Source organism: Molothrus ater, chromosome 13, assembly GCF_012460135.2.
Source record: "Molothrus ater isolate BHLD 08-10-18 breed brown headed cowbird chromosome 13, BPBGC_Mater_1.1, whole genome shotgun sequence".
Classification (NCBI taxonomy): domain Eukaryota; kingdom Metazoa; phylum Chordata; class Aves; order Passeriformes; family Icteridae; genus Molothrus; species Molothrus ater.
The window spans coordinates 16,727,294-16,751,471 of record NC_050490.2 but is presented as its reverse complement, the minus strand read 5'-3'; the positions used below and the strand labels follow the sequence as shown (position 1 = coordinate 16,751,471).

The window sequence follows — 24,178 nt, the reverse complement described above, 5'->3', positions numbered from 1 at the left end:
TCTGTCACATGTCTTGAGCAAGCAATGGATTACATTTGTCAGAGCAGTGATTCATCAGCCAGGGAGGTGTTGACAGTTGATGAGCTCTTAAAAGCAGAGTAAAAATTGCTGTTAGTTTTTATTGGACTTGTATGTCCCTATGGAAGGTCTCTTTTAGTTTCATGAATAGGATTGAAAGATTGGGATCTGTTTGATTCCCTGCCTCATGCTGAATGAAAGTTCCAGGTTTAGTTACAGCAGCATGTGGATTTTTAATTTGTGGTCCCACTGCTACAGGTACAATCTTCCCTTAGGGGACATGTTCCAGTTAGCTGGGGCAAGCGTGTGGATGGTTTTTTTGTTTTATTTTATCAAACCATTATTTTAGAGTGCTAAAGAGCATCTGATTATTTGGTATGGGAAAGTGAGTTATCTGGAACATGCTCCATGGCAGGAGGACTTCCTGATGGTTTTATCTTTGTTATTTCATCAACTGGTTCAGTTTTGTAGCTTTTCAGGTCATGGAAAGCAATGCTCTGTGACCTAGAGCAGACCAGGAACATAGCCTCTCCTCTTCATCTTCAGTCTTACTCTGTTTTCCAGTGGAGCTTTCTGCCTGACCTTTGCTCCATACCCAAAGAGCAATTCCATCTCATGGTGTGTGCATTTACACAAGGGTCTTTTCATCCCTGCCAGAATGCTGGCTCACCATTTGGTGCTGGCTTCAGAGGGCAATGCCCATGGAAAAATCAGGTGTTCCAGTATGGAAAAGCAAGCCTGGTTTCCCACTGTTACTCTGTGGCTTTATTTTGCCCTTCAACCATCTGGCTGCACAGGCAGCTGTTCTGGGGGAGGAAAACCAGTGTCTCTCATTTTCAAAAGCAGCAAGTACAAACATTATCTTTTACTGAGCTACTGCTGGACAAAGCAGAATATTCATAATAGTCAAAGCTGTGAATTCTGTTACAATAATGGTTATCATTTTCTCACTGTAGATAACATTGCCTCAGAACTGGAGAATTTTATGGGTCTGATAGAGACAGTAACGGGGTACGTGAAGATTCGGCATTCCCATGCCTTGGTCTCCCTGTCTTTCCTGAAGAACCTGCGGTACATTCTGGGAGAGGAGCAGGTGGATGGGTAAGTGTTCAGATATTTGTGACTGCAATTTCACTTTCATAGAAAGCTGTGGAGAATAAGTCTCCTTAAACCCATTTACTTTCATTTATGGACTCTGCTCTTGCACTAATGTGCAGGGTTTTTCTCCTCATGAACACCTCTGCACAGCATTGCTCATTTGCATTACTGTCCAAATCAGCATGTTAAATTGAGTATGTGACAAGTATTTTATGGTACCTTTGCTGTTGCTTTTCACTTTAGGTTTTTCTGGGTAGATTCTTTACATCAATAAAGCAGTTTTGTTCTTTTTGCTCTCTTTGACAAAAGAGTGTCTTCAGAAACAAGTTGATTTCTTTGTAGTTCTTTACTGTTGGGTTTTAGAAGAATTTTATGGAGAAGTCAGCTGAAAGGAAATAAGAATTTTACTGGCCAGGGAATGCAACTGGAAGTGAAAAACAGTGCAAGTTGCAATTGTTTGCAACTCCCTGAAATGTTAGCATTACATGGATTATCTACTGAGCATGCAAAAGACTGGTCAGGAAAAGTTGATCCCTTGAAATGTTTGCTGTGGATTATATTGCTGCTATAATTACTCACCATGTGATACTTATTGCTGCACATAACTCCTGTTTTCCTATGATGGTAAAAGTTAGTCAAGGCAAAAGATTTTATCCCTGCAAGAGTGTGTGATGCTGAGGTGTGGTGAATGTCCAAACAGAGAAGTAAATAGGTGCAGCTTTGAAGAAGAAAATGAGGCTGAGTGGGGAGGTAAACCAGATCTATAGTAAAGAGCTGCTTGTGCTAGAATTCCTGTGTTAGGAAATGACTGCAGTTACATACTAAGGGGCAGTCTCTTTGCTTGGAAGATGCCTGGCATAATTTAGGCATTACCACAGTCTAAATAACATGTCCAAAAATACTTAGGTGGAAGTAGGCACCTGATGAAGAAGGACTGAGCCTGGACAATTACTTGGGCAGAGCTGTGAACAACAGGGAGTGGGATCTTAACCTGGAAAGCAGTGGGCTGCTGGAACATGAGCTGTTTGTGCCAGCAGTGCCTTGAGGGGTGAGGGAGGGGGTAACTTAAGGCCCATTATGATTATAGCTCATTTCATGACTGACCCCACGGCCACTGTCCTTTTATTTATTGAACTGGACTGACAAAACAGCACTTCAGATGTTTTGTTCCTTATTCAGTTGCTGTTGCTTGCCTTGGTTATCATGGAGAGTGGAAAGTTTAGAGGGAATCTGCTTTGTTTGTCTGTAGAGTTTTCATTGCCTCTTTTGAAAACCATGTCTGTAGAGATCATGCTTCCACAGCAAGAAAGTAATTTCTCCTTGCAGGTAGAGAAACTGAGATGGGGATGTGCCACAGTGGTCTCAGTGTCTGTTTCAGGGTTTTGTTCTCCCATCTTGTGCTGACTCTGCCAGGCCCCTCCATCCTCTGCTGGGGTCTGTGTTCCCTGCTGTGTGCAGGGATGGTGTGGGCAGCACATCCCAGAGCATCCCAGGTTGGGTACTGGAAAATGAGCAGTGTGTGGCCTTCAGGAGCAAGTGGGGATATGATGACTGAGGAGGAGTTTCAGCTGGGGCACTGACCTGCTCTGATGCTGTGTTTCAACCTCTGCAGCAAACTGGGGGACAGCCTAGAAAATCCAAACAACCTCCCCCCTGTTTTCTACACCATTTTGAGGCAGAGGCATCCGCTGTCAGGCCTGTTGGAAGGTGTGAACAGGATCTCTAGCTGTTGGGTGGTTCCTCACTGAGGAATTCACGGCTTGTTTTCCTGGGATCATTGTTGTCAGGGTGTGGTGAATCCAGACAGTCTTCAGCAGAGCAGCAAGGCCTGATCTAACCACAGCATTCCAGCAGAGCAGGCACCCTGTGCTGAGGGTGGGTGGGGAATAAATGACACCCTCCAGACCTGTGGTGACACCTGGCTGCAGTGCAGGCTCCCATGGGGATGCTCCTCATGTCAGTGCTGATTTTGGGGGGGGGTTTCTCAGCTGCCTGTGTGGGAGTGAAGTTTGAAAAAGTGAGTTGGGTAGTTTGTACACTGAGGTGTGAGGCGGCTGGGTTTGTATGGAGATTTCAGAAGCTCATATATTTAGCTTTTTAACCAAGGCAAGAAAACACTGAACTTTAGTAAGGTGCAATACTTTCAAATCCACACAAGGTTTGGTGATGTCTGTCAAATCCCACAGGCAGTTCAACATCCTTGTTCTCTTACTGGCAGAAAGCATTTAAAGCACAAACATGTCTCTGCTCTCTTGTTAACTGAGCACATTCTTCTCAGCATCTGTGTGAAGTGGTACCAGGTATAGCAACTTCATTAGAAATCAAGTCCTGGGTAATTAGGTGACAGATGGAAATAAGAAAAACAACTTGTCTTTCACATTATTCTGAAAATATGCTCTGCATTACAAGAAATGGCAAATCTGTGCAGATTGGAGCCAAATACAAAGTTTTTGTTTCCGATTGGGTGAGGGAGGATGTAATGCTAAATTTTAAATGGAATAATTGATGGAAAACCATAAATGAATAATATGACAGCTTTTTATGAGCCCTATGGTTTGTTTGCCACATTTCCCTGCAGAAACTCTGTAGTTAGAAGGGTTTGTAGAAAGCCCAGTATAGCTCTGTTCACAAGGGCTTAGCAGTGTAAGATGGGCTTCATTGTGTTCATAGTGGATTTTGTGTTGCTGTAGTTAATGATGGAGGAACTTCCCAGCAGAGTGAAATAAATGCTGCCATGGCAGGTTATCTTGATTTAGGTTCATCAGCTACACAGACCTTTATCTCATTTCCCAGTGGTGCATTCCTGTCCCTGCTATCCCAAATATCAGTGTCCTTGCAGGTGTTGTCTTGCAGCTGATGTAGAGCCTACAATCTTGCTTCTGTTGCATGTGTGCTTTTTTTCCCAATTCAGCCAAATTGAGTAGTACCAGGAATTTCTTCATAATATTTAATAGGGCTTTCATAATATTTAATAGGCCTTTTACATACAGCTTTGTATACAGTATCTGTGAAAATAAAGGATGTGCATGTTATTCCAGGGCTGTGCTTAGGGAGTGGGCTCAGCACAGCTGCCTGTGTTTAGTTCTGTGCTCTGAAGTGTGGATCCTGTGCACTCAGTACAACTGTTTGCTGTTGGGTTTTGATGTACAGGTGCAGCTGTACTTGGCACAATGTAGGAAATCTTTATTGGGCCAAGAGGGTAGAACAGAAAGGCAAGGAAACTTCACTATGCAAGCTTTTAGAGTTGCTTTTGTAAACATAAACAAGAGCTGTGTTAATGACTGCTTTATTGTCAGAACTCCAGAAGGCTTTTCCTTCCATAAAATACCTAAGGTTACTGCTTCCCATTTGCCACCAAATGGAAAATCCAGTGTACAGACCTGCTGTTCAGAGGACTTGAACTTATATATTCCTCATAGCAGCTCCTATACAACTCTTAAAACACATTGGAGTGGGGTGTAGATGGTGTGCTGTCACCTTTGGAGTCCTGTGTCACGCTCATTTCCTTGCCCCCTAAACAGTCAGGGTTAACTTGCTCCATGGGGGAGAAGAAAGCCCTTTGCTGAACATCAGTTCAAAGTAAGAGGAGCAAACACAGTATTTCAAAGTTTTCTTATATTAAGGTATTGTTCGTTGGAATGAGCTGTGAATTAAACTATTTTTTCTTCAAAAACTTTCTTCTAGGAATTACTCCTTCTATGTGCTTGACAACCACAATCTTCAGCAGCTGTGGGACTGGAACCATCATAACTTGACCATCAGTGAGGGGAAAATGTACTTTGCATTTAATCCTAAACTGTGTGTTTCTGAGATTTACCGTATGGAGGAGGTTTCAGGAACCAAGGGACGACAGAGCAAAGGAGATATAAATCCAAGGAACAATGGGGAGAGAGCCTCTTGTAAGTAAACAAACAAAAAAAAAAATCTCAATGCCAACTGCACAGGAGGGTGTCACAAGAACAAACCCAACACACTGACCTGTTGCTGACCAGTGCAATATTTAGAGTTTAGGAGGATTTCAGTCCTTCTTCTTGTTCAGGCTTTAAACTGTAGCTGTGAAGGTACCTTTACATGAGTGGAAAATGAGGTGGTTACACAGTCCCTATCTCATCTGTAAAACCCACTTGTAGGAGATGACTTCTTCCCAAATGCCCTGTTTTGTGACAGCAGCAGCAGGTAACAATAGGAGCATACCTGGGAAATGAGAAATGAAATCCAGTAGTTTGGTGTATCCAACAAGGAGCAATTTCTCAGTCTCCTTTGTAACTGTGCATCATTATAGGGGTTTTCCTTTCTCTGATACTTATTCTTTCTTGATGCTAAGGAAGCAGCTGAATAACAGTTCCATAGACACCAAAGCAAACTGTTTACCTGGTTGCTAGAAATGCTTGTTTCAAACTTATTTTGCTCTGCTTTGTTTTTAAATTACTTGCTTTTGAATTCAGAACACTTTTTACTGTTCTGCAGTATTCTTAAGGCTGAGTGTATCTGCATTTATTTTGGATTCTGCAATGGTCAGAGTTATTGGAAAGTCCTCTCTTGGCTTTGGTGGTTTGCACATCAGGTCTCCAGGTGTAACAGCACATTTAAAAGCAATCTCTCTTCTAGGAATTAAGAATGCCTACAAGTTTCACCTCAAACCCTTAAAACTGGCAATGCTTTTTTCCCTTGGTCGCTTTGTGGTGTTTTTGGAGCTGAGTAAACTAAAATGGATCTTGTGTATAAGTCAAGTCCCCTTGTTGTGGATGGTGCTTACAAAACTAGGACACGTAGTCTGCTGAACGTCTCTTTGGGCGCGATGCAGACACGCAGATGGCCCAGATCCTTGTTGTAAGCACCCTCCATTCTTTGCACGTTCAATAGAGCAAAGCCTTGCAGTCCTGGAGGAGTTACAGACACACAGCCAGGCCTTACTACCACTGAGGCCAGTGCCAGCCGCTGCCTGCTTTTTTAAGAAACCAGCACAGAAAGCTTTCTGACTCTGAGAAGGGCAAAAGAATCAACAAAAGCTCAACTGCCTTTGCAAAGATAGCACCAACAGTGCCAGTGTACACGAGGGTGAAAACCTCTTTATTTTCAGAGCTTCTATGGAACATTAGAAACCAGCTCACAGTTGACAGAACACAATTTCTTCATCCAAGAATTAAGTTTTTAAAATGCTATTTTGTTTTGGGTTGGAAAGCTCAGTGAGTTGGTAGTGGGAAGCCATTCATTTCAAAGCTGTGGGCTTCCATCCAGGTCTGTTCAGAAGAGTAGCTGGAAGCTGCTGCCATCAAATGGTTGTGCCGTATATGAACTGAGTTTTGGAGTTCTTGGTCCAGCCTCTGATGAATGGGAATGTAAACTCCTTTGTCTTTTCCATGTTGTTCAGTCTCCAGAAAAACAAATGGTAGTTGTCAAAAGTTGTCCTGGAGAGTGAGCACACAGAGGCTGGTGACTGCTCTGCGCGTGCTTTGGAGCCAGATGATGAATTCAGTGCTTCCAAAACCAGTCCTATGGATAAACAGGGCTTCCATTCCTCCCTCAGGGAGACTCTGAAGTAGTTTTCAAGAGCTTTCTGATGATGCATTAAAGAAAATCCGCTTCAAAAAAAATTAATAACAAGTGGCTCAAGCATTTTTTAAACTGATTGCCAAGGTCAGTGCTTACCCTTAAGCTCTCAAATGTAGTAGGAGGAAAGAGGAAGCTCTACAGAGACAAAAGGCTGTTGGTATCCTGTCGTGTCATAGGTGCTACTGGAAAGGCTCATTAGCTAAAACTGATATCTAAGAAACAAAAAACACTCAAAGGTGATGTGATGCCAACTCTAGCATGTCCTGTCCTTTTGCACTGCAGGTGAAAGCAAAATTCTGCATTTTGTTTCCAACACGACACTCAAGAATCGGATTAAGCTGACGTGGGAGCGGTATCGCCCTCCAGATTACAGAGACCTCATCAGCTTCACTGTTTACTACAAAGAGGCGTAAGTAGATGTCATCAGAGATGAACCAGGGCAGTCCAAGGGAGGGCAGAAGATTCTGTTCCTACTGCAGGATGGCTCATCCAGTTTGTGTATTTCATCCTCAAGTCCTGCTTTTGTTCTGATTCTTTTCTTGGTGGAGCACAAGCCTCCTTTGAAAAGAGGATTGGTTTGAATGAGTCCTACAAATGGATTGCAAATTCATCGGGAGGTTTCAAATTTGAAAAAAGAGAAAGGTGGATAGCTTGGCTCTTCTCAGGGGTCTGATTTGGAGCTGCTCCTAAGTCACCGTGTTTACTGAGATACTTGCTTTCTCTAGTCAAAGAATCGACTAGAGAGCATCCCAGGTCAGGAGTTTGCCCTGCCACCTGGATGAATTATCTGCTCAGGGTTTGGGGTTGTTTGGATTATCCAGCTCTGGTCATTTCCTGCAGTAGTATCTCTTGATAATGAAGGTGTGGGGCAGTTACTGGAGAAATCCAAATTACTTGGGAGATGCCCCTGCCTTTGAATGTCCTTGTAATGGCTCAGATTTAAAATAATAAAAAACCACCCAAGTGAGCACAAAAATAACTCTCCAAGTAGTCTGGAGGTGTGAAAGGGAAGTTTGGAATGCTGGTAATGATACATGGAACGAAGATGTGGGACATGGAAGCACAAATGGTTCATGTCCAGCATCACTTGAAAAAGATCATTGTGATGTTCTACAATGAAAGCATTGCTGGCAAGTGTACAGATATTAATAACAAGAATTTGTATGCTCTTTCACCAGTGTTACAACATCTGAAAAGTAGAACTGTATAAATGTGTTTGTATTGTGTGGAAATAAAAGGGTAAAAAGCCCACTGGACTGATCAAGGCAGTCTTGGAACTCTGGGTTCTTTATAGTAAAAAGCTTGGCCACTATCAACAACTGTTTTGAGTTGCTTCTGTTTGATATATGTTTATTTAAAGTCTAAATATGTCTGAAGCATTTCACTGCCTGTTTTGAGTAAAAAAACAAGATAAATTTAGAGTTTTTTTGAGAATATTGCTTTATTACTCATGACTAAAACTGAACTCTGAATTTTGTACTGCTTGGAAATACTTTTTTTTTTCTGGTATATTCTGCTGTGGAAAGCAAGTAAGCTTTTTTTGTTTCATTGAGCAACTTTGAAGCGAGGTACTCTTATACATATATGACACGTTTTGGAAGAAAATAACTAATTGTACTACTTTTTTCTTTGAATATTTCAGACCATTCAAAAATGTGACAGAGTATGATGGGCAAGATGCTTGTGGCTCCAATAGCTGGAACATGGTTGATGTTGACCTGCCACCAAACAAAGAGAACAATCCTGGAATTCTTCTGCAAGGGTTGAAACCTTGGACTCAGTATGCCATTTATGTCAAGGCTGTTACCCTCACAATGATGGAAAATCATCATATTCATGGAGCAAAAAGTGAAATCATATATATTCGAACCAATGCTGCAGGTGAGATGCTGGGCTCTGGGGTGAGAGGTTGACAATGCTGCAGGTGTGATCAGTGCATTATTGTGCAAGTTCTGTTGTTGATACAGAAATAAAATTTATATGCAGATGATGTGCATAGTGCTAGCAGTTTCATTTATTATGAAAGTAGTATTAAAATTTGAATTAAAACTGTTTTTTTAGATACTACTTTCATTAGGAACTATGGGAGCTTCTTGAAGTTAGAATTGCAGGCTTTGATCCATTGTAAAGATTAATTTAAGTATAACTTTGGGTTGGGACTTGGTTGCAGTTGAACCCTTAACTGTTGGCATAAGTAGAAAATCCTTTCTTTGAAATAAGGTGGTGTTTTTCCTTGCAGTATAGAAATGCATTGGGGTTCGCTCAAAAGTTCGCATGGAAATAAACTGTAGAGTGCTCTAGATTTAAATACCTTTCTTTTTTCTTTCTTTTTTTCCTTCTCTAGTGCCATCCATTCCCCTGGATGTTATTTCAGCATCCAACTCCTCATCCCAGCTGATTGTGAAATGGAATCCTCCCTCTCTTCCCAATGGGAACCTCTCCTACTACATCGTGCGCTGGCAGCAGCAGCCTCAGGACAGTTACCTGTACAGACACAATTACTGCTCCAAAGGTAGGAGAACCAAAGGCTCTTGTGTGGAAATGCCTGGGACTCTGCCTGCCAGGGCTCTTCACTGGCAAGGGCTAAACATCAGCCAGTAGAGGGAATGGGTAAATACAGATTGTTGCTGTATCCGTGATCTGGAGAGAAAGAAACCAACTCTGTTCTTTTCTTTCAAGATAAAGTCCCAATTAGAAGATATGCTGATGGGACCATTGATACAGAAGAAGCCACTGAGCCCACCAAGCCAGAGGGCTGTGGGGGAGAGAAAGGACCTTGTTGTGCTTGTCCCAAGACAGAGGCAGAAAAGCAGGCGGAGAAGGAGGAAGCAGAGTACCGGAAAGTCTTTGAGAACTTCCTTCATAACTCCATCTTTGTCCCCAGGTAATGGGCGTTGGACACTTCTTTGGAAGTAGGGCTGATAATTTCATTTTTTAACATTTCCTAGAGCTGAGGTTTCCTGGACACGACAACACACAGAAACACCTAAAACACTGAACATTACCTTTCCTTTCATGTGAGACATTCCACAGCCTTACTTTGCAGTTTCTCTTATTTGCCGATTTTCATTTCTTTCTTTCAATTCTAGCCTGTAGTAAGGGTTCTTACCTGTATTGATCAAGGATTTCAGTGATGGTTTCTTTTGAGACTCAAGAGTCACTTAAGGAGCTCGTTGTCTCTAAGGGTTTCAGAGACAAGCAACATGAGGCAGACCAGAGGGTTTCAGATGTGATTTTTCTCTAAATAACCATTTAAGTGCTTGTGCTCCTAATCTGAGTTTATCTTTGAAATTAAGGGCACAGTTGCCTCACAGAATTGAAATTGGTTTCCTTTTCTCACTGCACTAATTGCAAAGGGCTTGTGTGTTTCCTGGGTCAGCACTGCAGAGAAGTAGTAAATATTTCCACTCTCCCACCATAAACACCTGTGTACATGTTAAGTGGAATTGTAATGATTCTGTGCTGCAACACAGAGTAGATTCTACTGAATTAATTGGTGATTTTGATCCTTGAGTTTCCAATTTATCTTTCAGGTAAGGTGTTGTTACTGAGGGTGATTGGATGCTGGGGCAGGGCACACAGTGCACAGCTGTTGTGTTGCAGTCTTTAATACACTGTTAGATCTCAGTGGTGCACCTTGTCTCATTGTCCCTCCTGGCAGGGAAAGTCCATGGTCAAATCCTGTGTTTGACAAGAGTGTGGCATTGCTGCTCATTGATGCTGGTTCACATCATTCTCCATTGTGATTTTTTGGACTTTTATTCAAGGATGTGTTGGATTGACTTATTGGGGTTGAGACTTTGATATTTGCAATGCTTCCTAGCTTTATCCAAAGAATGAGGAGCTAAATACTGCCTCCCTTGGGAGGTGTGAAGTATCTTAGCTGAGCTGTGTTTGGGTCACACTGAGGATTTTGTGGAGTGATGATGAGAAGCAGCAGCCAAGATCAGGGAAGTTACATCCTCCGTGTCTGATCATGATGGAAATGCTGAGCCGTGGGAAATCACAAGATCTGATTTTGGACTTCATGAAATAGCACAGTGAGGAGTTTTGAAAGCCATGTGTCAAGTCTAAACTACTTGAAAGTCTGTTGAAAAGCAAGTTTTTCTATTTCCCCAAACATTTGTAATTCAGAATGTGTTGTCTTCTCCCAAATTTTCTTGCAGTCCTGCCCCTCTCCAAGAAAACTCATAGAACCTTGAACTCAGTAACAAATAAACTGATCAGTTCACAGAGAATTTCCTGAAAGCTTGTCTTTTTCTCTTAAATTACTGCCATTAGGGTGTTTTGTAACAGCAGGAGCAGATGAGGGACAATGCTCAGCAATAGCTGCATAGCCAAGCAACTTTTAAGAGACTGTATGTCAGGGAAATTAAAGTTTATGAGCTGGTGAGACATCTCCATGGGACAAATCTAAGCAGCTTGTTACTTGATGTATTTTTTTTTCTCTCTTTCCCAAGGGAGAAGTTAATTAATGTGTTAGTGCAAGCCTCAATAGTAGTACTTGTTTCCAGTGTTCTACCTGTGTCCAGGTTATTATGAAAGAGTTGCAGTATGTAATACAGCATGAAAGTATTTGACTGAAGATTGTTTAAGAAGTCTGATCTAATCTACTGTGTAACTTCTGGATGACCCCATGTGTGTTAGTGCCATGGTGGATTTCAAACAGGACTCTGCTTAGTCTTGAAGAGACACTGACTGCCAGAGGAGAATGAGTTTCTTCAAGGTTTTTGTTTCTCTACTGAGCAGGATGGGACAGGCTCTGTGTGTAGTCTGAGCAGTAAAACATTAAAATTGCCATGAACTACAGAAAGAGTGAGCTTTGCTGTTAAATAGCCCAAGTTTCTTTAAATGTTTTTGGTTTGATTGAATTTTTAGTGTTATTTTTAATTTTTGTCTTGCATTTCTTTTCCTTCTTCTCCCTTAATAGAATAAATGATTTTTCAAGTTTTTATCTCTAGACTTTTCCTTACTTCCTTGGATGCTTGTTTTTTGCCTTTATCTCTGCATTTCATGAATGCAGGAAGCTGCTTGACCAAAAAGCACTGAGGTCAAATCTCATGATGTTTTAATTACTTTTGCCTTGTGGTTATCCTGCAGCTCTTTTCCCTTCCTGACACCACTGTAATTTTCACCAACAAGTTTTGTGTTCCTTTATCTTTTTCTCCAAAGACAAGGTAGGGCTGTACTCCCCTCCACTCCCAGCTACCACCAAAGATTTGAAGCTCCATGCATCCCATAAAAGCAGTGAAAAGTCAGGCCTTTTGGGTTCTTGCATTGGCATATGCTTTTGTGGTTGATTAAAAATGAACTTTTTATTTTCACTGCTTTAACCACAGAATCTGTGCAAATGTTCATCAGTTCAGGGTTAGGCATCCAACTACTTACTGATGAGAAGTTTGTGCTTTCCACTGAGCTAAAGCAGTAAATCAATACACATTGTAAGCAGGGTGAATAGGTTTAGTAACTTCCATAGATACCAGTGTAGACAAGGCACAAATGCTTCTGTCCTATGAAATTGCCTTAACTGACAAGATATTCACTTGTGTGTTGCTTAAACAATTTGTTGCTAACTTAGGAAATTCTTTCTTGTCTGTGTTTATTTCTGTGATGTGGCTTTACATGGTGGTTAGAGTGTCAAAATGACTACTCACTACGTAGTAAAGGGATTTTGGAAATTTTTGTATTGAGCTCTTAAAGAAAAAATTCATCCAGCCTCTGCCAGAAGGTTTCAAAACTGAGTGAGGCTGTTCTTGGCTCTCTCTGCAGCATGCTGCTCTGTGGCTGCATGTACTCAGATGATATATTTGACAGTGAATTAAGTTCTCCTGTTGAGTCATCTTTCCTCCTGTTGTGTGTTCGAGGGAGGCCTCATTTGCCTGGTTTGTAATTTGCTCTCTGGTAGAGCTGTTGGACCTCATGCCCTTGGTACCTCTTTCAGTGGCCAGGTGTTCATGGACACTGGTGACGTGATTTCAGGGATAGGATTCAAGCCCAGATTGGTTTTGTAGTGTGACTCTTCTACCTTTTTCCTTTACCTCCCCTGGGGTGTAGCTTTCCAGGCATGAGCATTCCTGCAGCCCTTGGAGACAAAGGGGCAGGAGCAGTAAAGCCAGACTGCCCTGTGTAGTTGGTGCTCCTGTACAGAACAGCCTCAGATCTGGGGCAGGACCAAGGGACAGCTCCAGTGTATGGCCACAGGGTGTTGGTTACCTGATCCATGTGGTTCTCAGCGTGTCTTGATCCTTGTCCTGTCACTTGGGGCTGTCCACTACAGCAGTTCCCTGGGCTTGAGAAAGCAATGGTGTGGCTGTAAATCCTCAACTTCTTAACTCTGCTTAAATTTCACCCAGATACCTGTAAGGCAAAGCTGCTCATTGAACTTTTGCCTCCACACAATATTAGTGCTGAATTTTCTTACATAGGAGGATTGCTCCTTTGCAGAGCTTTTGTTTGGGTGAGAGAAGCAGAGATACACAGATGACCACCTGAGTGGTGGTGAACCTTCATGGCCTTCAGCTGCCTTCCAATGTTTCTCCTCTCAGTGCAATACATTCTAATTTCATCACAACTGCAAAGCTAACTCTCAGTAGGCTCAGCTTCCTTTGCTAATCCAGCAAACTTCAAAACAATTTTTCCCCCCCTAACCTTTTCAACCTTTAGCATCTGATTTTTATTTCAAGCGTCAGCATCGCTGTCATGAACCACTAATCCAGGATGTTTGTTGAGTAACGGTGAAGCTGTTCTTTGCTGCTTGGTTTATTGTGTGAGGTCAGAAGTTTGCACATTGATCTTGGGGTGCAGTGTGAGCTTCAGAGATTTGGTTGGTTCCTGACCAAAAGAGAGAGAAATGAGATGTGCTGACACGTGACCGGTTCCGATTTAGACAAAGTTTTCCTCTTGTTTTGCGGTTTCCTTTATTTAGCTTTTTTATTAGCTGTTGCCTGTTTCGCTGGGGTGTTTGGCACGGTTTTCTGGAGAAGAAAGTGGATTTTCTGGAGAAGAAGTGGATTTTCTCTAAAGAGCCCTTTTCTGTACCTGTGTCTGCCCCTCAGGCCCGACCGGAAGCGGAGGGACGTGTTCCGAATCGCCAACGCCACCTTGGCCACACGGAGCAGGAACGCGACCGGGACCGAGCACTTCACCAACGCCTCCGACACGGAGGAGAGCGAGGTGGAATATCCCTTCTTTGAGACCAAGGTGGATGGCAAGGAGAGAACTGTGATCTCCCATCTGCAGCCTTTCACTCTTTACCGCATCGATATCCACAGCTGCAACCACGAGGCCGACACGCTCGGCTGCAGCGCGTCCAACTTCGTGTTTGCCAGAACGATGCCCTCAGGTATGCTCACAGAGATCAAGCTCAGGGGGACAAGCTCTACCAGCTAGAATTACATTGGGGTACAGTAAAAAAATTCCATGCAGTAGGATAAATTGGTGCTGCAAAGATTTTTTTATTTTGTGTCCTTGACTGGCGTGTTGTGTGCACTGAGTGATGTGCTTGAGTCTCTGCTGGGGAGCTGGAGAAAGGGAGAAGTTGACTGCCAGGATAATTAGGAGAGATTCTGTTTCCCAGCAATAGAAGTGAGACCCCCAGACATGGTGGGCTGAAAGGTTTTGTTCCTCAGCTCCCTGTGTGCTGAATAGAGCCACAGCAACGTTTCTCTGCTAATGTTTGGTTTTGCTGTGTTCACTCGGAACTGTTTGCAGATGTTGGAGTTTTGCTGGTGGGAATGTTTGCCAAATGTTTCTTCTGTCACAGTACGACCATGCATTTGTCCAGCCTGGGAACAGGAGGAATACTGTGTTTCTTTGTGCCCAATCCCTGGCCTCTAGACTACTTCAAATAGGAAGCATTGAATGCTGTACTCGTCGTTGGGACTTTTGCAGATTGTACTTCTGAGAAGAATAGAGATGATTTTAGTGTAAGCTCATATGCATCCAGCAACGAGCTTCTGACTCCAGCAGATGTCTGGGGATATTGGATGCAGAATGGTAGCAATTTTGTTTTGTTTCTGGAAGGAAAGGCTATCATAATCCAGATCCAGCTGTGTCAGTAAAAAAAACCAAAAAGTATTGCTTATTTCAAGGCAATAAGGAAATCTGTGAGATCAGGGAAAAGGAAAGAAGTGTTCTCAGATTTTTAACACATGCTCTGAAAATTAAAGGCTAAACAATACTCTTTTATTCTGATATCTTTGAGAAGGTGGTATTTTTTCAGTCCAGACTGAAACACACATCACAGTCCTGTTAAGTTTTTAATAAGTCATGTAAAATTATTAGGAACTAAATAGGGATAAAGCAGTTCCTGAATTGCTGCTGAGACTGTTTTAAACAGGGATGGATTTCCTATGACTGTTTTAGGAAAAGGCTGTCAGTGGGGCACATGTTGTGTGTTTACAGCTGTTTGCAGCCATTTGGTGGGAATAGATCCCTGCACTGTTTTGGTGCTGGGGAGAGTTGGGAAGGAAGAATCAGGTGCTAATAACCAGGGTTTTTTTGGCACACATGGCCCGTGCCTGGTGGAGCTGTATACTCTGCACTGATTTTCTGGGAACCAGTAGTTCAGACTGAGCTAATCTCCAGCAGGCCTTTGGCCAATGGAGTTTTGTTTCCTGGATTTGAATGGCTCCTGCTGCAGAGCTTCTGCACCTGAAGAATATTCTGAACTTTCCATTTTCTTCCACTCTTGCTGAAGTTCTGTTTCAGTCATAGGTGTTGTTGTCACATCACCTGTAAATATTTTACAGAGGGAGCAGATAACATTCCAGGAACAGTATCATGGGAAGCAAAAGAGGAAAACACTGTCTACCTGAAGTGGTTGGAGCCTGCAAATCCAAATGGGCTGATCCTGATGTATGAAATCAAATATGGGCAGCATGGCGAGGTGAGGATTTGTCATTACCGCTCATAACTCGTAATTTATACACAAAAAGGATCTTTATTAGCATGCTTTTGTGCAGTGCTGCACAAACAGAAATTGTGATTTCAGACACCCAGCACCTGCCACCATGTCTTTCCTTCATTTCCTTTGAGTTCTTAAGTTCCACATATCTTCTTATGGTGTTTGAAGTAAAACTGATCAGGTGGGGTTTTTAGTTATAAAAATGAGCTTATCCTGCAGCTATATTGTCTTCTCCAGAATGTGAAGATAATAACAGGTGTAAATTGCTTTTTCCTTCTAGGAGAAGCGTGAATGTGTTTCCAGACAGGAATACAAGAAGCTTGGAGGAGCTAAACTAACTCACTTGAACCCTGGAAACTATTCTGCCAGAGTTCAGGCCACTTCCTTAGCTGGGAATGGCTCCTGGACTGAGCCCATCTCTTTCTATGTGCAGCCCAAATGTAAGACAAATATTTATAGTCTGTGTCAAATTGGGGGTTTATTGTCTTTTTAATAATTCCTGATGTTGATGTGACTGGGTATCTGAGCCTCTTGCCTCTGAACACTTCTCTGACTTGCTGATGGCTCTTTGGGAACTCTTCTCTGGTCCATTTTTTTGGCAAGTGTTGACAGCCAGGAGGGTTATGTGAGGTGTGGTCCTTTCCTTGCAGCTTTGGGTGTCTGTGGGGGTGGAGGACACCCTGCTGTGGCTTCCTGGGCTGTGCAGCTATGTTGGGAATGTGATGTTAGCTATAACAACAGGGAGCTGCCATGTACAAAACCTGTGGCAACAAGGCAAACCTGCTTAAAATTGCAAAATAATTGGAGAAACAAATCATTTGTGTAGATTTTTGGCTGGCAGGTTGACCTGTTCTGAGTGACATTTGATAAAAAAGGTGTCCTGATGAAAGGGTGATGTTGGCCCTGACAACAGGAGTAATTTATATTTTGGAAGAACGTGACCACAGAGAGACCCTCTTTAAGACATTCTGTGTTTAGCTGTAGAGCTGATATATCCCCAGAAAACTGCAACTCCACCTTTTATCCCTTTTTTGGTTTTCTGGTTGCTGAACTTTGAACAATTTGAAGTAAAGAGCAGTGCATGTATATTCTGAACATGAGCAGCTGCAAGGTGAACAAAAGGTGGAAAAAAAGGTGAATGTGCAAGTGAACAATTGGATATTGTTCACTGAGGAATGCAAGTCCTTTAAGCATAACTTGTGAAAACAAAGCCCAGACAGACACTGTTCTGTACAAAATTAATGCCTTTCAGTGTCTGCTTTCTTGTTTCACTCATCTGCAGTCAGGGAGGGTTTCCGAGTGCATTTTTCCACATCAGACAAGAAAATGAGAACTTTGATTTCTTCCCTGTATGGAAATGCACTGAGTGGGTATTGAATGTTTCTTTGTTAACAGAGGTTTTATAGAAACCCTGATACAATTGTTTTCTTGTTGGTTGCAGCAGCAAACTATGGAAACTTCCTGCACTTGGTAATTGTGCTCCCTATTGCTCTGCTGCTCATCCTTGGGGGATTGCTGATAATGCTCTATGTCTTTAACAAAAAGAGGTGAGTTCCATGTGCTGGTGCTTAAACCTGCAGGAGGGAAATTGTTTATTTTCAAATCTGTGCCTGTGGAGTGAGTTAGAGATTAAAAAGAGAAATGCCATTCAGAGGAGTTGAGAGGCTGAGATAGATTCTGCCTTGTTGGGATGGAAAAGGAGGTGGTTTAGAGTTAGCAGCATCTGGAGATATGAAAAGGGTTTTTATTGCAGTGACATGTTTGACTGGGAAGAGGAGGGCTGTGAGGAACATATCAGTGAGGCTTTGGTGGCACACACTGGATCTGTATAATCAGAATATTTGACTGAAATATGGGTCAATATAAATCATGAAAAGAGCATCTGAGAGCTCTTTTCTGCCTCAGTTCCATTCAGGATAATCTGATTTTTTTCAAATTCTAGAGGGTTTTTTAAAGTCTTACATCCACTTAAAAAATTATATTCTGGCCAAGAGCTGTCACTGGGACTGTTCTGGTAATTTGTTTCCCTCAGTTTGTTTTTTGTGACTAGTGATTTTTTTTTTTTATCTCATTGAAATACATAACGAGAACTTAATAGCAGTACAAATGTTCAGTCTTGCAACTTTCTAGCTGTGGATGTTTTTTATTACTTTCACATTAATTATGCTCATTGAGTATCCCATGAGTTCCAGCTCTAATTCACTGGTAGCACTGCAGACAGTGATACCAGTTCTGCTCAAGCTCTCCAGAGAGGGCTTTGTCTCTGGTGATTAGAATATCTGCTTTGCCTTCCTTAGGCTCTCCTAAGTGAAATTCCTGATAATTTTTCCTTGTTTAAACTGATGTTCTAACACAAAAATATTTTCTCTGTGAGCCTGTCTCCTGCAAAAGCTCTCAAAGTGCATTTATTTCATGTCTTATTCTGAAAATCACCCCTGTAAAGCTGGGAGGTGTGGCATTGTGTGGTTTTAAAATAAAATACTAGAAACACTTAGGAAATAGTTGAATGGAATCCCCCACTTTTGTCTTTTGCTAAAAAACTTCACTCCCACAGCAGAGCTGATGATGGTAAGCTGCATTCTCAGCCACAGATCTCCTGGTTGTATAAAAATATTGATTTTCTTAAAAGAAAGCTAGAAGTACCTTGTGTTTACGTTTTCCTGGTGCTGATTTGGTATAGAGAAGACTCCAGAACTCCTGACAAGCTATTCTGGACTGTGTTCCCATTGATTATGTGAGGTAGATAAGATCTGTTTGTCCCTTTGTCTGAAAAACTCCATGTTCAGTAAAGAATATTCTGTGGTTGAGCAAGCAGTAGAAAAACTGTACAAGAGATGGTCTGAAATATACTCAGATTTAAAGATAAAAGAAATAAACCCCAATATTTCTACAGGAACAGTGACAGACTGGGCAATGGAGTACTTTATGCTTCTGTGAACCCTGAGTACTTCAGTGCCTCAGATGGTGAGTGTGACATTAACTTGAGATGCTTTTACTGTCCTGTGTTCTGTTGGTGTCTGACTTTGAAAGGTATGAAACCCTAAAAGATGTGCTCTAAAGCCACTTTTCCTATTTTATTAGGACAGCTCTGGAATCCACAATTGCTGATACATAAATGCCACTTGTCGGTTGAAACTGAGGAGTTTTTGAATTGTTTTCCTGGAGTTTTATCCACTTGAGGCAAATTCAGATTCAGTAGTTTCACTTTCAGATTAACATCTACTCATCCAGTGATGTTTTCACTGGAATGAAGGAAGAATGAATGAATTTGTGGTCTTTCATTCATGTTTGCCCTTTTAAGCTCTGTTTTGCCCTATTGAAACAAACCCACTACTTGAAGAAATCACAGCATCAGACAAATGTCCTTGAGGCCTCAGTTTTCCTGTTTATGGTTTAGTTTGGTGCTGCTGTTGTAGAATTCCTGCTGGAATAGTACTTCCCAAAGCTCCCCTAGGAGAGTAATGGGTTTACCCAGAGTGGCAGCAGACTATTTTACTGTTATTTTTTGTAGCAACACCATTAGGGTTAAAGGTCTGTCACTGTTCATGCTATAATCCTCTGTTTTCATCCTGTCATTTCACCCATGCAGAGCATGTGACACAACTGTCCCCTCCTTGGGTGACTGATAGGCAGCGGCATCAGTGAGTACTTGGATGTCTTCTTGCCTGAGGCAGTCCTGCCTCCTGGCAGTCACCTTCTGAGAGCTCTTTTCTGCCTCAGATCAAAGACCTGCAGCAGCAGCAGCAAGTTCTGCCTTTGCTGGTGCAATGGTGTGTGCAAGGGATCAGAATAGTGCCATGCAAAGAACTGCTGGATCAGAGTCTGCTTCCCTCTAGCCATAAACTCAGTGTTAATAGAGAATACAGCAGACACTAAACTGATACAGATGATCAAGTCTGTTTGATGCTGTCTGGGAGAATTAGGAGAGCAAGGATTCCAAGAAAAGATTTAACCTAAAGCATTGATTTGAGCCTCTTCCCACCCTGGTTTTGGCTTTGAGGTTCCTTATTTCTATCTCAGTATGTCAGTACCATAGTGAGGCTGCTTCAAGCCCCCCTTTCTTTCAGATTTATTTGTGTGGCACCATCCCCCTGCCTCTGTGTGGGACAGCCCAGGGGCCTGTTTGCACACATGGTGCAAGGTCTCAGCATTCTGTGTGGGGTTTGAGCCCCAGAGCTGTTGGGGCAGTTGCTGTCGTGGAGCAGGCAGGGATCCCAGCACTGTGGAACATCAGGGCTGTTCTCTCTCCCCCAGTGTACGTTCCCGACGAGTGGGAGGTGCCCCGGGAGAAGATCACCATGTGTCGGGAGCTGGGGCAAGGCTCCTTTGGGATGGTGTATGAGGGAATAGCCAAGGGAGTGGTGAAGGACGAGCCAGAGACCAGGGTGGCCATCAAGACGGTCAACGAGTCCGCGAGCATGCGCGAGAGGATCGAGTTCCTGAACGAGGCCTCGGTGATGAAGGAGTTCAACTGTCACCATGTGGTGAGTCCTGGAGATGTGACCAGGCTGTGATTCACCAGCTCTGGGGCTCATTGACACGAGGCTGTTCTGGGACTGAATTTGGGATTTTAGCTTCAACTCTGCTCAGCTTTGTGATATTGTCATGAAACCCCAGTCAGAGAATGGAACCAAATCTACATTCAGACCTTTCCCACAGGGCTACATATCACCATGAATAAATGATAATTAGCTGTACCTGTATACTTGTGCTGAACATTTGTTTTTCCTCTGCCAGGTTCGGCTGCTTGGTGTTGTTTCTCAGGGCCAGCCTACACTGGTTATCATGGAGCTGATGACACGTGGGGACCTCAAAAGTTACCTGAGATCATTGAGGCCAGACACAGAGGTGAGTCATGAGTGGCTGGCTGTTTATTTCTTCAGTTTGAATCATCTTGAACAAGACAGCCTCACGTTGGAAGCAGCAGGCAATTAGCCTTTCCTGCCCTTCTCCTTCAGTCTAAGGACAAAACATGAGCTGTTGTGTGATCTCCAACAGCTCTTTCATGAGGCAGCCCAGGGTGCCACATGGAATAGGTCCCTTCTTGTGCCACCATGCCCTCTTTTCCAGATTTGCATTAGGTCTCTTGTCTGATCTACTTTCCCATCAAGATGTTACAGAAATTGGCTGATTTAAGAACACATGTTAGGATAATTGTTTCATGTTGTGTGTCCTGCCCATTGCCCCTGCTGGAAAGTAGATATCTGTTATCTTAGCTCCTGTGCAAACTCTCATGCATAGGCCATCAGTCTAACAGCTACAATTGCCTCATATGATGCAGAGTCTGAAGGATAAAGATGACACACAGGTCACTCGCCACTGAAATCACAGCAGCCTGTGTAGAAAATGAGCTCAGCAGCTTTTGCCCTTGATCTAGAAATTCCAGTGTGGATAAATTAAAGGAGCAGAACACGAAGCCAGGGTGTGCACAGGAGAGTGGCTGTGGTGTGTTAACTGTTTGACCTTGTGCTGCTCAGAACAACCCCGGGCAGGCGCCGCCGACGCTGAAGAAGATGATCCAGATGGCGGGCGAGATCGCCGACGGCATGGCCTACCTCAACGCCAACAAGTTCGTGCACAGGGACCTGGCTGCCAGGAACTGCATGGTGGCCGAGGACTTCACGGTCAAAATTGGAGGTGGGCTCTCCTGACCCTGGCACAGCTCATACAGTGATCCTGGAAAATCAGTCTCAGAAAGCTTTTTATATTGCTTTTTGTTACTGTTTTTTTAGCTGAGCTCTAGTTGAAATATCTGCAGGATGAAATATGTTCCTTGTGAAGATTACTGTGATTTAAGACCTGTGAGCAGTTAACACTGAGTTGAAACCTCTGGAATACCTCTGCTTGCTGATGTTCCAGTGAGCCAACAGTACAGCATGTGGGTTTAAAAAGAGGCAGTGGTTTAGGTTCAGGTACTGCAGACATCTGGGTGGATGGTGTAGTTACCACTGGTGTGTCATTCATGTCTCTGACAATGCACAAAAATAATTCTACCTCCTGTTTATTGATTCAAGAATGAGAATTTGAGGATTATTTAAAATCGTATCTGAGTTGGAAGTGGAATGACTTCAGCTGGGTGCTTTCCAGTCTAAACTGGAGTTCTGCTTCCCAGACAGCTGAATGGCTTTTCTTCTGCTCTGCTGTTAGATCACCAATTTTTTTTTTTCCTTTCACCATCCCTCCAAAATAGTGTCAGATGAGTTTTTTCAGTCTGCTCTCCAGAGAGAGTGATTTTAAGCTGTTGGCTGTTTTTGAGTTGTGCATATTAAAATAACATGTATAGCAACAGCCTTCTGCTGTAGGAAACTAATTCTTTTTCTCAGAGCTTAACTCAGCTATTTTGATAATTTGTGTAAGTAATCCTGTCATTTGGGAGAAAGAAAAAATGATTTCATTTTGAGTCAGTTAATTAGGAAATAAGATCTTTTGGGGATTTTGTGTATTTTCTGCAGGTTCGTGGGAAGTCAGCCTAAATCCTTCCCATTGCAGTTTTCTCCTCCTGCCCCCATCAGCTTGTTTCACAATTCTGTAAACTGAAGATATGGTGCACTTCTTCCCTTTAATGTGTTCATGGTTACCCCAAAAGCACTTTGTAAATGTGCTGCACTGCTCTTGTTTATGTAGCAGCATTGAAAATCCCCTCATGCTGAAACAGTTTAGGAGCATCTTGGCTGGAACACACCAACTCAGACTGTTCAGATCTCAGAGGAAGAGCTTTATGCCACACTACCCTGTGCTCACTGCATGTCTGTTTCTTATTTGCATTACATTTTGCAAAAATCTTCCATTCAGCTGGGATAAAGTCACCCTGGTGTGTGGGAGTGATGGAAGAGCTACACAGATGGGCTTTTTAGTCATAATCACCCTGGTACCCCTGCTTGGTCACTCACCACAGACTGGTGATAACTGAGAGACCTGGGGGAGTTCTGTGCACGTTTCCTGGGGTGGGGGGGGAAAGGGGCAATTAGAGGTCTGTGGTGGTAAAATGGATTTTGCCCTGTGTGTCATCAGACAGCATTTAATATCAGTCAGAGGACTGATGACCTCTAATTTATTAACTTTTTGAGAACACAGTAACTGGATTCAATAGGCAAGTGTGAGACCCAGCAATCTGTCTCAGACTGATTGTAAGGAAAAAACACTGGAATAAATCTGAGTTACAGTTAGGGGGATGAACATCTTTAGATCCAAGTCTTGCAAATGCTTATGAATTTACAGCTGAGCATACATATAAACTAGAAGTATGTCTTTAATATTTGGGTGTGTTAATCACAAATGAACAGTATAATCCTCTGTAGCACTTGAAATGGAATATTGTACAGAAACTGCGCATTACCTTTGGAAATAGGAAAAAGAAAACCAAGAGAAGTATTTCCTTCAGGATGTGAGATTGTTTAATTAAACACAGTGGTTATAAGTACTAAAGAAGCTCCTTAAAAAACCCGAAAATCTCTGAATTTGGCGAACAATTAGTGAATTATGTGACCTTCAGAAGACTCATCTTACTGCAAAGCTTGAGCATGAATGCTGTAATTTTTCACATTCCTATATTTAAACCATTCAGAGTTGTCACCCCCGAAGCCAGTGGCACAGTCTGTTGGTGTTGGGAGGGAAGGTCACCAGCCCTGAGGCAGCAGCTGAAGTGTCGTGGGAGCACAGCGCAGATTCCTCACAGCCAAGTGTGATTCTCTGCCTTGTAGGAAGGGGAGATGTTCCTCATTTTCTCACCCAAACCCAGAGTATTTCTACCTTGTAGATTTTGGCATGACGAGAGACATCTACGAGACAGATTATTACCGGAAGGGAGGGAAGGGTTTGCTGCCTGTCCGCTGGATGTCCCCGGAGTCGCTGAAGGATGGAGTCTTCACAACGCACTCCGACGTCTGGTAACAAAACAGGGGCTCTGAAAAGCTGCTTTAACTTCCTCCTTTCTAGCCTCTCTTCTTGTTTTAGTAGACTTAACTAAGTGTACTGCTTCTCCTGTCCATTCAGAGGTAAATCTCTTGTTCTGTGAGTTTGTGTTTCAGCAAGAACTCATGCATGAGGTTGAATTTTGCTCTCAGGGAGAGCAGAATTAAATGGATTTCCAGAACTGGAGGTGGCAGCATGTTTCCTGCTGTTAGTTGTAAAATCAGTTGTGCAGTGAAAAACATTACCTTCACCTGGAAGAGCAAGTTGTCATTTTTTAAATTGTCCTCCTTCAAGAAAAGCATTAAAAGTTGCCAAGAATATAGAAAGGTTCCTAGTGCTGACCTGCTTTTCCATCAAAACCTTCTGTGTAAATAACATCACTTTCCCCCAGATGGGTTGTGTACACTCGCAGGCTTTTTTGGGGAGTTCTCCCTTGTGCATATCCCTCTCCATTTGGAGCTTTGTTTGCTTGGTTTATATACTGCAAGATGCAGAAATAGGGTTTTCTTTCAAAGCACACTGCATGCTTGCTGTATCTGTGCAGTTATTAATAGAGGCGTGTACTTAGGAGAAGTAATCCCCTGGAACAATTCCCCACACACCCCCCAGCTTTTGGAGATAGGTAGAGAGTACTTGGCAGAAGATGGTTGTGTACTGGCAAAACCTCTCCTCTGTCTTTTATGGTTTCTCTGC

The 24,178-nt window shown here is 42.7% G+C and overlaps 1 protein-coding gene across 2 annotated transcripts in view; it reads left to right on the top strand.

Moving 5' to 3' along the window:
• The window catches only part of IGF1R (insulin like growth factor 1 receptor), a 170,618-nt gene that overhangs the window by 129,904 nt on the left and 16,536 nt on the right, over nt 1-24,178 (top strand). Inside the window, exons 5-19 of one of the 2 annotated variants that reach the window (XM_036389327.1) lie at nt 975-1,119; nt 4,801-5,015; nt 6,952-7,078; nt 8,312-8,550; nt 9,014-9,181; nt 9,349-9,553; nt 13,725-14,011; nt 15,420-15,556; nt 15,855-16,014; nt 17,019-17,121; nt 18,468-18,538; nt 19,829-20,058; nt 20,312-20,422; nt 21,052-21,211; nt 23,331-23,460. In XM_036389327.1, the coding sequence (XP_036245220.1) occupies nt 975-1,119; nt 4,801-5,015; nt 6,952-7,078; nt 8,312-8,550; nt 9,014-9,181; nt 9,349-9,553; nt 13,725-14,011; nt 15,420-15,556; nt 15,855-16,014; nt 17,019-17,121; nt 18,468-18,538; nt 19,829-20,058; nt 20,312-20,422; nt 21,052-21,211; nt 23,331-23,460 (2,488 nt within the window). Of the gene's footprint in view, nt 1-974; nt 1,120-4,800; nt 5,016-6,951; nt 7,079-8,311; nt 8,551-9,013; nt 9,182-9,348; nt 9,554-13,724; nt 14,012-15,419; nt 15,557-15,854; nt 16,015-17,015; nt 17,122-18,467; nt 18,539-19,828; nt 20,059-20,311; nt 20,423-21,051; nt 21,212-23,330; nt 23,461-24,178 lie in introns of both variants that reach the window. The other variant, XM_036389326.1, reaches the window with a different exon arrangement.